This window comes from Nuphar pumila, chromosome 10, assembly GCF_984573655.1.
Source record: "Nuphar pumila chromosome 10, dmNupPumi1.hap1.1, whole genome shotgun sequence".
Lineage (NCBI taxonomy): Eukaryota > Viridiplantae > Streptophyta > Magnoliopsida > Nymphaeales > Nymphaeaceae > Nuphar > Nuphar pumila.
This window is the reverse complement of record NC_143258.1, coordinates 96,998,781-97,015,531: the sequence shown is the minus strand read 5'-3', so window position 1 is coordinate 97,015,531 and position 16,751 is coordinate 96,998,781. Positions and strand designations below refer to the sequence as shown.

The 16,751-nt window shown below is 38.1% G+C and overlaps 1 protein-coding gene across 1 annotated transcript; it reads left to right on the top strand.

The window, feature by feature from the left end:
- The first annotated feature begins 1,344 nt into the window (after positions 1–1,344).
- On the top strand, positions 1,345–13,810 carry LOC149827499 (uncharacterized). The gene is made up of 8 exons (XM_090019401.1): positions 1,345–1,682; positions 10,489–10,636; positions 10,727–10,877; positions 11,820–11,945; positions 12,159–12,239; positions 12,356–12,548; positions 12,638–12,902; positions 13,405–13,810. The coding sequence occupies exons 1-8, from the start codon at positions 1,509–1,511 to the stop codon at positions 13,638–13,640; spliced, it is 1,374 nt and encodes a 457-aa protein (XP_089875527.1). The 5' UTR covers positions 1,345–1,508; the 3' UTR covers positions 13,641–13,810.
- The last annotated feature ends 2,941 nt before the right edge of the window (positions 13,811–16,751 follow it).

The window sequence follows — 16,751 nt, the reverse complement described above, 5'->3', positions numbered from 1 at the left end:
GTATGAAAGTAGGTTCAATTATATATCGTACCTACATTCTTAAGTTTTTGGACCAGTTTCTTACTGTTTGGTATTTTTTTTTTTTTGATAGGCGAGCTGGGGTTAGGCGGACCACTACCAGTTTATTGAAATGAAAAGTATGAAAGGGCCTCTACAAAAACATGCCTCCTCACCTCGAAGTAGGGATGTCAGCGGGTTGGGTTTGGTTCTGACTCATAAAATCAGTCTTGGACCAGATTTTAGGTTATGGTATGGGGTCCGAACTCAGGTATAATCGAGTCTACTATAAGAGAAACCATATCTGAACCAGATAAGAACTACATGAACCAAACTTGGACCATACTCGATAAAATAATAAATTTTTTATCATTTTTACATTGATAATTTGCGGATCTTAATCAAGCTCGAGTTCTGGTATAAAATTTCACAAACTATACCTGGGTCCATGCATTAATCGGACCTTCAGGTTCAGACCCGGCTCTCAATCAGGTTTTCTTATTTGTCACCATACTCGGACCCTATAGTGTTTTGGTCTCAGGTCAGGTTTGGATAAAATTGACACCCTTACCTCGAAGGTCGCTAATCCGGGGGCTCGGTTGATCTTTCCAATTCTTAGTATTTCATACTTTTATATATGGTTTTTAAATGAGTTTTGTACTAATACCTGGTATTAGCAGGGGTGTCAATGGGTCGGATTTGGTTCAGACTAAGGTAGAACCAAACCCAAACCTGACTTGATATGATGGTACCGGGTCCGAACTCAGGTCTAATCGGATCCACCATAAGATAAACCATACCCAGATCCTATAAGAATTACATGAAGCAGACCCGGACCATACCCAAAGATATAATATTTTTATCATTTTTACATTGAAAAATTACGGATCTTAATCAAAACTCAGGTCGGGCCTGGGTCTGGTATTAAGTTTCACAAACCATACTCGGTTCCATATATTAATCGGACCCTTCAGTTTTGAGCCGGGTTCTAATCGGGCCTTCTTATTTATCACCAAACCCTGATCAAATAGGGTTTGGTACAGGTCGGGTCCGGGTAGACAAGCGCGTATTGAGTACCAATGCAAATACTAAACAGTGGTCAACGACTCAACTGCATGGTTGTAAGACAAACCGTATCTTTGAAACAAAAAATCACAAAATGGGGGTTTTATAGAAATTTGAGGGCCTCTTTAATAATAAACAAGAACCTGTGGGCTTTCTGAAAAATTTTGTCTGGGCCCCTTTTTAACGGCGCCATGTCCCCTCCCCCCCTTCCACTTCCTCCCTGCCTCCGTCGGAAGATTGAACAACTCTGGCGATGGTGATCGGAACCGTGTGTGCCGGAAAATCCACCGTCCCTCCAGAGAAGTTTTCCGGAGAAACCCGGTGACTGCGGAATCCGTTCCCTCGGAGCGTCTCCTGTGGGAGAATTCGCCTCCATCTTCTTCTTCTTAGTCATCGTCTTCGTGGTTGAGCCGTCGGTTTCTCTCCGAGGAGGGAGGGAGGCGGAGATGAAGAGCACTCCAGCCAGGCCGCGGCTGAGGGTGACGGCGGCGAAGCGGAAGCAGCCGGTTGTCTCCGAGAACTCGGTGAAGAAGCTCCAGCGGCGAGAGATCGGTTGCTTCCGGAGCATTGGCAGCAGCCTCTCGAACGCCCAGGAGAAGTTCCGGAACTTCCAACTCCAGGTCAAAGATTTCCCTCTACCCTCAATACTCAAATTTTTTTCTTTAGCGTTCTTTCCCTTCAGTTTTGCCCTTGCTTCGGGTTTCTGCAGCGAGCAGGCACCTGGATTTAGGGTTTCGGATTGTTTATGGTTCTGATTAGGGTTTATAAGAAAATGATCCCTTTCTTGTTGCTTCAGTTCCTTGGAAATGATCAGGAATGTGTGAGAATGGCATTTTTATTATTAAAACTGGGGTCTTGGTAGAAGGAAATTGGTGAACCTGAGGGAATGGATGGTTTGTACGAATCAGTAAATATGAAGGGTGTATGCGCTACTCACGGTATATAGAAGGTTGATGAATAGTTTGTCTAGGGTTTAATGCTTTATTCTGCACTAATTAAGGAAATGGAGTTTTTTGCCCTAAATTATCATTAATAGAATGGTAATGAATCTTCAATCCAGGGTTTATCTTTTCTTCTTCTCCTCGCTCATAGGATAATCAGGTTATATCTATTCTTTTAAGTTTATTATTCATCCCTATCAAATCTGAGAATCATAATCCTTAGTTAATTCAAATTGCACTTGATCCTTGCTGTATTAGGATACTGACAGGCATGCCTTCGAGGGTAGATACCTTGGCGCTGCTTTGGTTTGTCTTCGGATCCCATTAATTGTTCAGAAGTTGCCAAGGATACAGATCATGTTCTTGTGGAAATTTAGGAGAAAGTGATGTTGGTAAAATTGCCATGGCTCTGATCACATGAAGAAAAGGAATGTACATATACTTGTTGATATGTTTGGTTACACTTGGAATTCCCAATTGGATGAATCCTTATTTGGTTTTGACGACTTATTTTCTTGAGTGAAACATAGAAAATAGCATGGTCATTATTATCATTAAGTGGATGGAGGCAGTTATTAGGGTCCTAGGCTCCTAACTGTGTTGATATATCTGGATTAGGCATAAAGAATTGACAAGCTATAGTCGCCATTGCTTAGCTTATTCTTTTATATGAACATTATGGTCCATGACGGATCTTCCACATTCCGATTGTGGAAAGCCAAGATGGAGTTCGTCCATGAGTTTGAAACGTTAGCATACCATATGATAATGGTAGAAGAGATGCATGCTTCACGTGGAACATTCTAAAGTTGTAGCCTATAAAAAATAAGAGCCCTGCCATGCAACGCTAACCTGCCCTGCCAACTAATGTTGCATTTTGCAAGCTTCTCCAACCAATGGGCGGATTAAGTTTAGAAGTTGCAGCAATGTTCCCAATATTAAAAATTAGGAATTCATAGGATCTCTATGCCTCGTTAATGCATGCTATGGTTTCTTGTTCCCAAAAGATCATGCCTTTTAAAACTACTCATATTGCTAATTACATTGCTCAAAATGACATCTCTGACCCTAAATATGAGTTTTGTAATGTTCTAGGTGGGGGATGAGTGAAATTGCTTTTTCTTGCATGGTTAAGTATACACAAGGTGCATCCTTGCAAGCTTCTCCAACTACTGGACAGACTGACATTAAAAGTTGTGGTGTTGGTTCCTAATATGTGCAATTTGGAATTCATAGGATCTCTACATTGCTAATGCATGCTATGGTTGCTTGTTACCTATAAGAGCATGCCATTTAGAACTACTAAATATGACTAATCATGTTGTTTCAAAATGGCATTTTGGTCATCAACTTTAAGTCATCAGATGTCCTAGGTGTGGAATAAGTGAGGTTGCTTTTTGTTGGCTGGTCATGTATACACTAGTTACTCTAAAGAAGTGTGAACCACCAAACGAGCACATATGTCCACCAAAGAATCCAAATGCACAAGCACAAAATACCCACTATGAGCACACTCACAAAAGGCCTATTGAGGGCACACACCAAGAGAACTCACAATATGAAAAAAATATATTTTATTAACACCTCAAATGCACACAAGATGCATACACACAATGAGGGGGAAGTCCCCTATATATACACCAAGAGAGAGGCTGACGGCTAGATCATCTAGTCATTAGACTAGCTCTAACTAGTCAACCTTAGGTTGACCACACAATAAAAAATAGAAAAATAATAGAAAGAAAAAATAATTACAATGAATAAAATAAATAATATATATACATGTATATACGATGCATACGTACAATGAGGGGGAAGTCCCCTATATATACGCCAAGAGAGAGGCTGATCTAGTTGTTAGAATAGTCTAACGGCTAGATTATCTAGCCATTGGACTGGTCTAATGGCTAGAGGTGATCTAGCCATTAGACTAGCTCTAGCAGCTAGTCAACCTTAGGTTGACCACACAATAAAAATGGAATAATAAAAGAGCGAAAAAAAATTACAATGAATAAAATAAATAATATATATACATACTTAAGTATGTATACATATAGAATTATAGACACACACACACACACACACACACACACACACACATATATATATATATATATATATATATATATATATATATATATATACTATGTCACAGGGATTCGGCTAGCAGGGTGCCGCGCCCGCGTCGATGCGACTCGACGCCGGTGCGGGTGCTGGTGCGGCACTGGGTGCGGTCAACCCGACCATGGGTGTGTTGACCTCACCCAGGGTCATTTCGGTCCATTTTTTGGATTTTTTTTTAAAAAAAAAAATTCCCTATGAAATGGGCTGCAAAATTTACATGAATACTCATCAAAATAGACAGAAAGATCCGAAACCCAAAAGGGAAAAAAAGGAATGGTTACCCACCTTGTTGGTGTAATAGGCCCTTCGAGCGCGAAATGAGCTCGTGGGGATGAAGTTCGCGGCCGCTCTCAGATTCCTCGCTCTAACAACTACCTGCCTGGAAAAAAACCCAAGCAGAGAAGGGTCGAAATTTGTATAAGAGAAAAGCAAATTCGAGGAGCTTTGCTTCCGTCGTATGCAACATTTTTCAGACATATGGGTTAGGAGAGGAAGATCAAAAATGAAGGAGGAAAAAATGACTGAATCAAATCGAATCGACAAAAACGAAGAAGGGTTGGAGGAGAAGGCGTACCCTTCCTTGATGATCTTGAGGTCGGGGGGTCTGGGAGGAGCGAAGGAGCTTGGAGACGAAGTGGCGGAGGACGCCAATGAGGACCATGACAAGGGAGAGAGGGATGAGCACCCAATCTCTGATGGCCGTGTCCAGCACCAAGTCTTCCGCCATCACCTGCTTCGATCGATCGACCCTCTCCTTCCTCCTCTTCAACCTGTTGTAAAGATGGTGCTGCTGCTTCCGCTGCTCTTGCTCCCGACCCTACTCTTGATCCTGCTCTCCCCTCCTTTTGTTGGTTCCAAAGGAGAGCGTCTGACCACACCGTACTTAGGTGAAACAGTGAAAGCCATCTCCTTCTTTGGTCCTCTTCATTTTTAGACCTTAGATTATAAAAAAATCCCCTTTTTTGGAAAAAATTACATATGGCAGCCTAAGTTATATATAGATTTTGAATTTAATTGCTTGTATGGTAAAAAATTATCAATGAATTGCCAACATATTTACAAATTGCTCAAATAAGTGCTTTGATCTACTTCTAGGGCTATCAAGGGGTACCTGGCCCATTACAACTCTATTTGCTTCTATCCAATGTTATCAAAATCAAACCAGAGGTTTGGTTCCTATTAGGAACCTACTTGGTGCGCCTAAGGCTAGCTAGGTGCATAGGTCTATGTTGGGCTGCTCATGCCTTAGGGTATGTGACCAAGTTTGCATGTTTGGGGGCTTTGGAGTCAAAGTTTTTTTGTGTTTTTTGTTTTTGTATGGTTGGCTCAAGTCCTTAGGTAGGAATTGTGTATACAAGAGTATATAGTCTCTCTATGGCCCTCTTTGGATTGATAATGAAGAACCATCTTACGTTTAGCTTAGTCATCTCCCTCTCCGGGGGAACCCCCGGACCCCCCTTCTATATATATATATATATATATATATATATATATATATATATATATATATATATATATATTTACATTTTTGCCCCTGCCGCACCCCCGCACCCAAGGTTTTTGAAAGTGCCGCACACCCGCACCCGCACCCATGTGACACAGTATATATATATATGTATATATATGTATATGTACATTTTAACAGGTACATCTTCATTGGATTATGCTTTTGATAGGCTAGGTTATGCTGAGCTTGTTTTATTTTATTTGGCAATGATTAGCAGGAATCTTTTGATTTCCTTGCAAAATGAATTGTCACCAAAGCCTACCTAACAGGAACCTTTAAATCCCTATTTCAAGGTTTTTGTGATTTCAACTTCCATTCAAGGCTATATGTCTTAATTATAAGTAGGAGTCTGCTCAAAACCACCCGCCATCTGGAATCTATGAAACCACTTCAAGGTATCCAAACTAGCTACCTGCATCATCTTAGTTAGTCTCAAGAAAAAAAATGACCCCAGCTTGAAATTTGTTGATTACTCTTTTCCCCCATGCACGACATAAATCTCTAACATTGAAGGACATAAGATTCATGATGCTTAATTAAGTTTGAATTTGACCAGCTGCAAAGCATGCTCTCTGCCATCAACATTTTAATTCAAACTATCCCCCATAGGAGCTGATACCATGATGTGTTTAGTACATCTATCCTTAGAAGAACGACCCAGAGATACTGCACTCATGCTCCCAGGTAGACCTGAAGCCAGCCCACGGGTGTCCACTTGCTCCTGAATACAGTATTCAAGTGCAGAGGTCAGTTGGGAGACCAGAGATTGACAAGGAGGCGTTTTCTAACATGCCTCTATCTGGATCCATACTCAACCGGGCCTGTTCCTTCTTAGAATTCAATCCTCTGCCCCTCTGTTTTGGCTTGGGTCCGACACCAATTTATTTTTTATAATATATCTATCAGCTTGAAAGTGCATTAAAAAAATTCATTCTTCACCACTGATTGCTGCCATGTGCATTGTATGAAACATATAGCTTCATGTTTTTGCTAATGCCAGAAGATCGCTAAATTTTTGTGCAACTTGCACAATGAAATAATATAGACATGAAGTTCGGATTTAATCTGGAGTTCTGCATCATTCTTTTCTTCAAAAACAGCATAGCTTCCAGTGGATGGAAGAAAATACAAATAACCAAACTTTAAATTTATTGTTCTTACTAGCTTTCATTTGATTTAATTCTCTCTCTCTCTCTCTCTCTCTCTCTCTCTCTCTCTCTCACACACACACACACACACACACACACATATATATATATATATATAGGGATAATATTAGCTACCCTCGTGGGTAAGGAACCCTCTATTACAACATAAACAAAAAGAAAAGGACAAAGATGTCCTTATATAGACATCCCTATATGACCGTAGTTAACAGCATTCAGAAAACCTGGTGAAAGATGATGCATATCAGCAAAAGACAAAAATGGCCCTGTCTGTATAAACATTAATATCAAATGTATGCACAATGTATTTTTACAGTTTCCTGATATCTCCAGCAGCGATCTCACTGTCTGGATTTTTTTCCTCGTTTACAATGACATAGTTTCTATATGTACTTACTACTTATTTACATGGTAAAATCGACCAATTAATCCTATATATACTCAATAGTCTATTTTTTTCCTTTTCAGTTTTGAAATGATTCTTTCCTATGACAGATTGTATTTTTAGAAGTACTAGAATGAGATGAGTAAAATAACCATGAAAAATAGTTGATAAAGTGGGAATGAAAGAGTTTTGTGGAAACAAGATTGGAAACCGATGAGGATAACTGGCTAAAGAAAACTATTTGCAACAAGATTTGATCTTTCACGGTATAATCTGCACACTATACAGGCAAAAGCTCTAGGTGACACCTCAGCACTGTCCCCTTAGTGCCTAGGCGACACATAGGCACCATCTAGAAACTTAAACAAATGTACTAATATATAAATAAAAACTGCCGAATATGGCAAAGATATGAAATATTACAAAAAATACTAAATTCTTTCAAATTTTGTTAGTATTCTCAATAAAGTTTTAATATTTTTATGATTAAGTGCCCCCTGGGCACTTGCCTAGCACCTGGTTGGCACCTAGCCACTGTACAGCGGTTAGGTCACCAGGTTAAACCTTGTGGCTCTACATGCAATTGTTATTATAATGATTAGCAATGTAACCAACAGTTGATTAAAACAAAACCTTTTAAGTTGTAGTTACTATTTAACTATGTAGCTAATATTATAGATAGAAACAAGGGACTGAATGAGATAGCTGATTGGTTAGGTTGCACTATCATAACTGAGGGTCTTGGGTTTGAACATAATGGGGTTTATCCCCAGCTTGGGTATCAAGAGAAAGAAAATTATACGGAGAATTAATATGATGGATTACATTTGAAAGGAAGGTATAAGCACTCTTTGAAAGGTAAAAGTATGTTACCAAATTGGACATAAAAGGCTAAAGCGGATAGCTTTGGACGCAAATTTATAGCTTTCAAATGATTAGGGAAATTTGGTATAACTGCACTAGATCAAACATGGAGATAGTTGAAGAAAAATTAAATTAAAACATGCTGGACGTTATAAGGTGCCAACACTTCAAAGGTCCTAACCCATCAATCTGAATTTCTTGTGGTGAAGGGCGGGAGAGAACTTTCTGAACAAGGGAAATGTCATATGTGCTCTTAGATGAGGCTTGTATGTTACACCTTGAGTTACAACTTTTCAGTATTGGTAAAAACAAATTTAGGATGCACCCTTTGAAGGGTGAAGGTTGGTGGTGATCTTCATTTCAAAAAATAAGTAATCCAAATAATTTCTTTACAAGATTAGAGGTTTGACTATGTTGAATTACCACTTTACAAGCCTGCCACTGTAGTTCTTTCCCTGTACCTGAAAATTTCTTTTTTCCCAATTAGGACTTGGCCATGGTTTGAATATTTGTGTCATAATCAGATGTCTTTATTTCTTCTTTGACCCTCTAGCGGAAATTTGAAGCCCCCAATTTTTGCAGAAAGAAACTTTGAACTTGATATTTCTTTTCTTTCTGGTTTGTTATTCTCTATGTCACATGGGTGCGGGTGCAGGTGCGACACGGGTTCGGCGCAATTCCAAAAAATTTGGACACGGGGACTCGGCTATATATATATTAAAAAAATATATTTTTTAAATATATATAATTATATATATAACAATAAATTAACACATAAAGAGGGGCTTGGCAGCCCCCCCCCCTCCCCGCACCCTTTGCTCGCAGAAGAGGGACTCGGCCGCTCCCTTTGCCTTCGATTCACAGAGGAGGGGCTGAGCCCCTCCTCGTTTCCCTTCTGTCCGGCGGCCCACTCCTCCTTCTTACCCTTGCCGAACAAAAGGGAAACGAGGAGGGGCTCGGCCCCTCCTCGTTTTCCCTCTGTTCGGCGGGGCAAGGCTCAGCCTGTCAGCCGAGCCCCCTCCTTCCCCCACTCCTACTTCTTACCCCTGCAATAAAAGGGAAACGATGAGGGGCTGAGCCCCTCCTTTGTGAATCGGAGGCACAGCCCCTCTTCTGCGAGCAGAGGGTGCAGGGAGGGGGCGAGCCCCTCTTCTGCGAGCAGAGGGTGGGGGGGGAGGGGCCTGCCTGACATAGGTACAAAGAGGGACCGAGCCCCTCTTCTACGAGCAGAGGGTGCAAGGAGGGAGACTGCGAGCAGAGGGTGCAGGAGGGTCGACATACCTGTTGAATGTTGACGGAGGGGGAGACGATGGCTGACACGCGTACCGTCGCCGGAGTCTAGATCGCCCGTGTGGGTGTAGGAGAAAGCTGCAGGGGCTGAGGGGGAGAGGCAAAATCGAGAGGGTAAGCCCCTCCCCCTGTCGATAAACCCCTTTTAGGGTTCCCATTGCAAATGAAATTTGGATCTGGGTCGGGTTCGGACCCGACCCAGATCCAAAACGTATTTTAAAAATAAAAAAAAGACATTTTTGGACTCGGTCAAAGTTGACCAAGTCCAAAATGTGGACAAACTTGGCCTCGATGCGTTGACCGAGTCCGACTCGGCGTTGACCGCATTGGGGCCGTGTTCGAAGCCGCACCCGTGTCGACGCGGGTGCGTCAGCTCCCTAGCCGAGTCCGTGTGACTCAGGTTATTCTCCTGTCCTCCTGGCCACTTTTCATCACATCTTTGTAAAAGTATCTTCAACAAAACACTATGATCAAGACCTTAATATTCTTGATGATAGAACACGTGCACTCATGCACAATGAGAACTCTTAGAACACTTGTGCACAAAAGCACAACCCACTAAATCTCACAAATGCTCAAAGGCATAAAAGAATAGGAAAACTTTATTAATCACTTGGGCTTTGATCCAAAGCCATAGGAGATACAAAGGGGAGAACCCCTATTTATAACAACCATAAAGGAGCCTTGGAGCCCCTCCAACGGTCACAAATGTGACCGTTGGAGGGGCCCAACGTCTATTTGAGTGGCCCCCCCAAGGTACCTTTTGGTACTAAAATAAAAGGAATAAAAAATAAAAGAAAAAAAATAAAAATAAATTACAATCACATTCATAAAGTGAATGTGTGTAAAACAGTGGAAATGACTAAACTACCCCTATGACTAAAATAAGTATATATATATATATAAGATTACAAGGTTTCGTAATATAATTTAACAATCTCATCATGCATCTTTGGAATGCCTACAATGGTCTGCAAGAACATATTTTAGAGAATGCAAAATGGTGCTCATTTTCTTTTCGTCCTTAAGGTGATTTTTTATTTATATTGATTACTACTGGTGGTTCTTTGGTTTGTAATCTTTATATTAACAATTTACATTTAAGAATTTGAAGGATTACTGAAGTTTCACGTAATTGGCTATATGCAGGAGGAATTTGATACCTTTGATCCAAAGGCTCATTGTTTTCTGAAGTTACAGTTCCTTAAGAAGCGTTCAAAAATCATAGAGATTGTTGCAGCAAAAGATGTTATATTTGCTCTTGCTCAGTCTGGTCTTTGTGCTGCATTCAGTCAGAGTAAGATTTCATGTGTGGTTTTTGTCATTTAATTTTGGTAGAGAATCTTGGCAATGGCCATTAACTGTTCTCTCTTGATGTTTCTAACAGCTACAAATGAACGGATATGCTTCTTGAACATCAGTCCAGACGAAGTGATCAGAAGTCTCTTCTATAACAAAAATAATGACTCATTAATTACCGTATCAGTCTATGCTTCAGATTGTTTTAGCTCCTTGAAGTGCAGAACGACTCCTATAGAGTAAGAGAACTTCTGGTATTTTTACTGAAACAGTGAATAACATGGCATCAAATGTTGAAACTGTATAAAGCCTGGTAAGCTTGTCATTTGGTAACCTGTTGTGAGTGCAAGGCAAGATTCTCATGGACTTGGTTGCTTAGAAAAGAAAGGAACAAAAGGAGTTTTTGAACGTCTAAGCGAGGGAACCACCATAGTCAGCCAGTTTGCATGGTGCATAATCCACAAGACAACAATAGATCTTCCTATGTCACGTGTACACTTTATTCTACCCCAAAACCATATTCCCTTATATATTGTTTTTTATGGAAAACTCTGAAAACGGTCATACTGCCATGTGCATTTGACATAGGAACTCCCAAATTACTGTTAGGATCTATGTCACATAGGTGCGGGTGCGGGTACGGGTGCGGATGTGCGGCACTTTAAAAAAGCTTGGGTGCGGGGGTGCGGGAAGGATATATATATATATATATATATATATATATATATATATATATATATTAACAGTTTTAAGTTAACACACTATGTATTTGTGTGCATTTATGTGTATATATATATATATATATATATATATATATATATATATATATATATATATATATATATATATATATATATATATATATATATATATATATATATATATAAATGGGCTTGATTAGGGTTAACTGAATCTACTTTTGGATAGAAATGGACCTCAGTGTGGTTGACTTCACCTAACATAAAGGAAGCTGTGTCCAAGTGTCGCACCCGCCTGGGTGCGGGTGCGGTGCCTTGTTAGAAGAGTCCGTGTGACATAGGTTAGGATCATACCAAGATATTGTAGGCCCGACCACTGTAATTTCTTTTTGAATATTGGATCAGGCGCACTGTATAAAATTTAATTGTGGTTTCTAGTAAGGCCTCTCATGCTCTGTTGCTTGTGTTTTTGTTTCTTTGCAGATATATCAGAAGGAATCAATTAGATTCTGGATATGCTCTCTTTGAATCGGAATCTCTGAAATGGCCTGGTTTTGTGGAGTTTGATGATGTGAATGGAAAAGTTCTGACTTATTCAGCCCAGGATGGGTAAGTCACTTGTATCATCTGAAATGCTTAAAGTCTTAGATAATAACCTACTTTAGCCAAGCTTTCTCTAGGCTTAGGCAACCCATCATTGATTCGTGCTGAGTTGCCTCAAGCTGACACTTTCCTGTCTGATTTCAGTTTTATTATGGTTACAAGTTTGTATCTTTTATAAATTTCAGAAGTACCCCATTTGCTATGTCCTTTTGGTTGCAGGATATACAAAGTTTTTGATTTGAAGAACTACTCCTTTCTCTACTCAATACCTGACAAAGACATTCAGGAAATCAAAATCAGGTTTCATCTTTTTCTGCGTTCTTCTGGTTTAGTAATGTTCAGTCAAGTGGTTCAATCTTGCTTTGTGAAAATTGTAAACATCCATCTGAATCCTTGCAATTTTTTATTGATTATAGTCCAGGTATAATGCTTCTAATATTCAACAGAGCCCCTGGCTATGTTCCTCTTAAGATACTCTCCATTGAAGATGGAACGGTATTAAAATCTTTTAATCACTTGCTGCATCGCAACAAGAAGGTCGATTTCATTGAGCAGTTTAATGAGAAGCTCCTGGTCAAGCAAGAAAATGAAAACTTGCAGATTCTTGATGTGAGTGCCTGCCGCCTATCATGGATTGATATGTATTGATTATTTGTACTTTGCTATTATGTATGTGACATTCTTTTACTGCTAAACAGGTAAGAGATTCGGAGATAACAGAAGTTAGCCGGACAGAGTTTATGATTCCTTCAGCTTTCATTTTCCTCTATGAGAACCACCTCTTCTTGACATTCCGTAACCAAACAGTTGCTGTGTGGAATTTCCGAGGAGAGCTTGTCACTTCGTTTGAGGACCACTTACTATGGCACCCAGATTGCAATACGAATAACATTTATATCACTAGCGATCAGGATCTAATCATCTCCTACTGCAAATCAGAAGAAACTCGAAAGGATGGACAAGGTGCTGCTTTGAATGCTACTTGTTATGCATCTGGATTATTTTTCAGCAGGAATGCTGTTTTTTTAACCATATTGGCTGATTTACTTTTAAGTTATTTACTTGAATCCTTTAGATATCCTGGTCTCTGTGACTGTTTTGCTTTTGCTGTTCATTTTCGGCAATCTATCAAAGATCTGTATCTTTTTGAGGTTTTAAAGTTGGAGAATTTGTCAAGATTTCCATTTCCCTGAAAACAGAAAAACCACTGAAATTTTTATTCATCCAGCTAAATATGACCTAACCCCAGACAGTGCCATCGTCACATTAACCTGGCTCTACCTGGTTTTGCCGTGGGCGTGGTTAGTCTGGTGACTAGAATTCGTTTCAAGCCTCTAATGGGGTCTATTAGTGGCTTACGGTTAGGCTTGGTCCAACACCAAACTGGTGGCCCTAGCTATAACTGCCATTTCTGACTTGTTTCATACTTATATGGCATTTGAGACTTTTGCTGAATCCTGTGCAGTCGATATAGTTGGCTCAATCAACATGAGTAACATAATGACTGGGAAGTGCATTGCAAAGATCAGCGCAAGTGATCCTGGGCTGAAGATAAGCCCCCGAGGAAAACGTGGCCGTTCATATGTCCGTTGCACTGTCCGCGAAGCGCTTGAGGACGTAACTGCACTCTTTTATGATGAAGAGCGGAACGAGATCTACACAGGCAACAAGCAAGGATTGATCCATGTGTGGTCCAATTAGCTCACTTGTGCAGGATGGATACATCCAGATTTATATATTTATTTTTGTTGTGTACATGTACCGTGAGGATAGAGAAACCTTTTGTTGCCCTAGTTGCTGGGTGTATCTGTATGAGAATCTTAATCATCATCACTAAGTACTTTATGATAGAAAAACTCCCATTAGGAAAATGAAATCTTTCACTGACTTTTATGCACCTGAACTCACCAATCATATATGGCTTTTCCTATTTTTGCTTTTTATACGATTGGAGGATCTGGAAGTCATACTTACAGACTCGTAGAGGAAATGTTACCATTCCAAGAATTCTACTCACATATGGGAAAACCTGTTTTCTGGAAAACTGTTTCCAATGCCAAAAATAGGTGGAAAACTATTTCTTATGTAGTGACAAACTTATTTAACGGGAACTGTCACAGGGACACACCATTTTGGTGGTGTGTCCATGGTGACACTTGGATACATTGGAACGGACACGGACGTAGAAACGATATTTTAGTAGTATTTTATTATTTTTTAATGTTTTAAAGTTTTATTTCATTAAAAAATGCTTAACATTAAAACATCAACAAATTTGCTATTTTATTAACTAAAATTAAAAAAATATACGTGTCCACAAGTCTTATTTTCCAAAAAAAAAATTGAACTTGCAAGTCGAACTTACGTCCATGTGTCAACCTGCCTTTGTGACATAGCATGGGAAACTTACTTTATAAGAAACTTGTTTTCTTTATTTGAGAAACATGCGTTCCTTACGTTTCTTGCATGTTTTTCTTAATTAAATTTTCAATAAAAAGCTGATATACATTATTTAAAAATTTAAATTATTTATTTTTAGAAAATTTAAACTTTTTACATATTTTTAGTATTAAGAAGGATGTAATATATTGGATGAAATAAAGAACTCAAATTTGATTTAACCACATTATTTAAGTTATTTCTTAAATCACTTTCGACATTCATTATTTCATAAAAAAGAGGCCGATTATGCACTTGTTTACACAGAATATACAAGTGTGATTTTTAATGGTTGGAGTCAATGTATTTGAGTCTTTGATGAAAGAAGTAAATTTATTATTTTTTTAGTTATCACAATACTAGTAAAAAAGCAAAATTTGTGTAAACTTATAATATTTTTCATGCATATTACGAATAATGAAGCCAAAGTATTGCTTAAAGCATTTAGGAACGAGTTCATCCGGATGAATTTATCAGATGTTGTAGGGATGTAGGAAAGAGATTAGGCTCGCATAGACTTATCATAAGTTAGTTAAAAAGGGTTTGAGTTTGTGCATTGCTTTAAAAAAAGCTCAAAGTTTGCCACAAAAAAATAAAAAAAAATTTAAAAATATATATAGAGTAATGGGTCCATGCTAAATGAAACATGTTAAATGAGTTTTTCAGGTCTTTTTCATTTTATTTTTAAATTCTGACTGTAAGGATGTGATCTATGTACTTGATTTTATAGGGATCAGCTCTTGAAGTGTTCGATTCCGACACATGGGTGAGTTTTTATAACGTTCAAAAAATCAATGGTCCAAAATCTTTGTAAATTTTTGAGGTTCCAAATATCAGTTTTTCATTGAAAACACATGATCCAGGTGCGGATTCCTCGTAAATCGACCATGCCCAACACATTTATGTGGTTGAAACTGCGAAAAAAACACCAGAGGAGCAAAAAAACACATTTAGCATGTTTGATTTAGCACAGACCCCTCTCTCCCTCTCTCTCTCTCTCTCTCTCTCTATATATATATATATATATATGAAAAATAAAAACCTACAAAATGGGCATGGTGCTAAATGAAACATGCTATTGCATTTGTGGTGTTTTTCTGAAATTCTGACCGTACAGATATTATATATATACTTGTATTTATAGGAATCACTTCTTAGTGAATTTGGTTCCAATACATGGATAGGTTTTTATAAGGTTTCAAAAATCAAAGACCTATAATTTTCATAAATTTTTGGGGCTCCAAATACCATTTTTTTCATCCAAAATGCATGATCCAAGTATCAATTTATAGTAAATTAAACATGTTGAACACATTTTTGGGGTTGGAATTTTGAAAAAAACAAAAACAAGAATCCATCAGCTTGTTTCATTTAACACCGTGTGCATTTTGTAGGCTTATATATATATATATATATATATATATATATATATATAGAGAGAGAGAGAGAGAGAGAGAGAGAGAGAGAGAGAGAGAGATGAAAACCCACAAAATGGGCACAATGCTAAATAAAATATGCTATTGGATTTTTTTTTTTTTTGAAAATTCTGACCATAAAGATATGATCTATATGCTTGTTTTTTAGGAATCACTTCTTAGAGCATTTGATAGGTTTTTATAAGGTTTCAAAAATCAACAACCTATAATTTTCAAAACTTTTAAGGCTCTAAATACTATTTATTTTATTTAAAATGAATAATCCAAGTGTCTATTTCTAGTAAATCAATCATGCTTAACACATCTACGAGGCCAATTTTGAAAAAAAAACACTAGAAATCTAATATCATGTTTCATTTAGCACGGTGCACATTTTATAGGTTGTCATTTCACACACACACACACACACACACACACACATATATATATATATATATATATATATATATATATATATATATATATATATATATATATATATATATATATATATATATATATATGGGAAATGAAAACCTACAAAATTGGCATGGTGCTAAATGAAACATGCTAATGGATTTTTGGTGTTTCTTGGAAATTCATGTGATCTATATTGCTGATTTTATAGGAATTACTTCTTGGAGCATTTGTTTCCAATGCATGAATAAGTTTTTATAAGGTTTCAAAAATCAACAACTTACATTTTTCACAATTTTTTTAGGCTCCAAATACCATTTTTTCTATTCAAAATGCATGATCTAAGTCTCGATTTCTAGCAAATCAATCCTGCTGAACATAGTTATGGGGTCAGAATTTCAAAAAAAAAACCAAAAATACATTAGCATTTTCATTTAGCACCGTGCTCATTTTGTAATTTTTCATTTTCCTATATATATATATATATATATATGAAAATTGGTTCCTCCTAACGTCCATGTGGTGTGGACAATGCTAATTT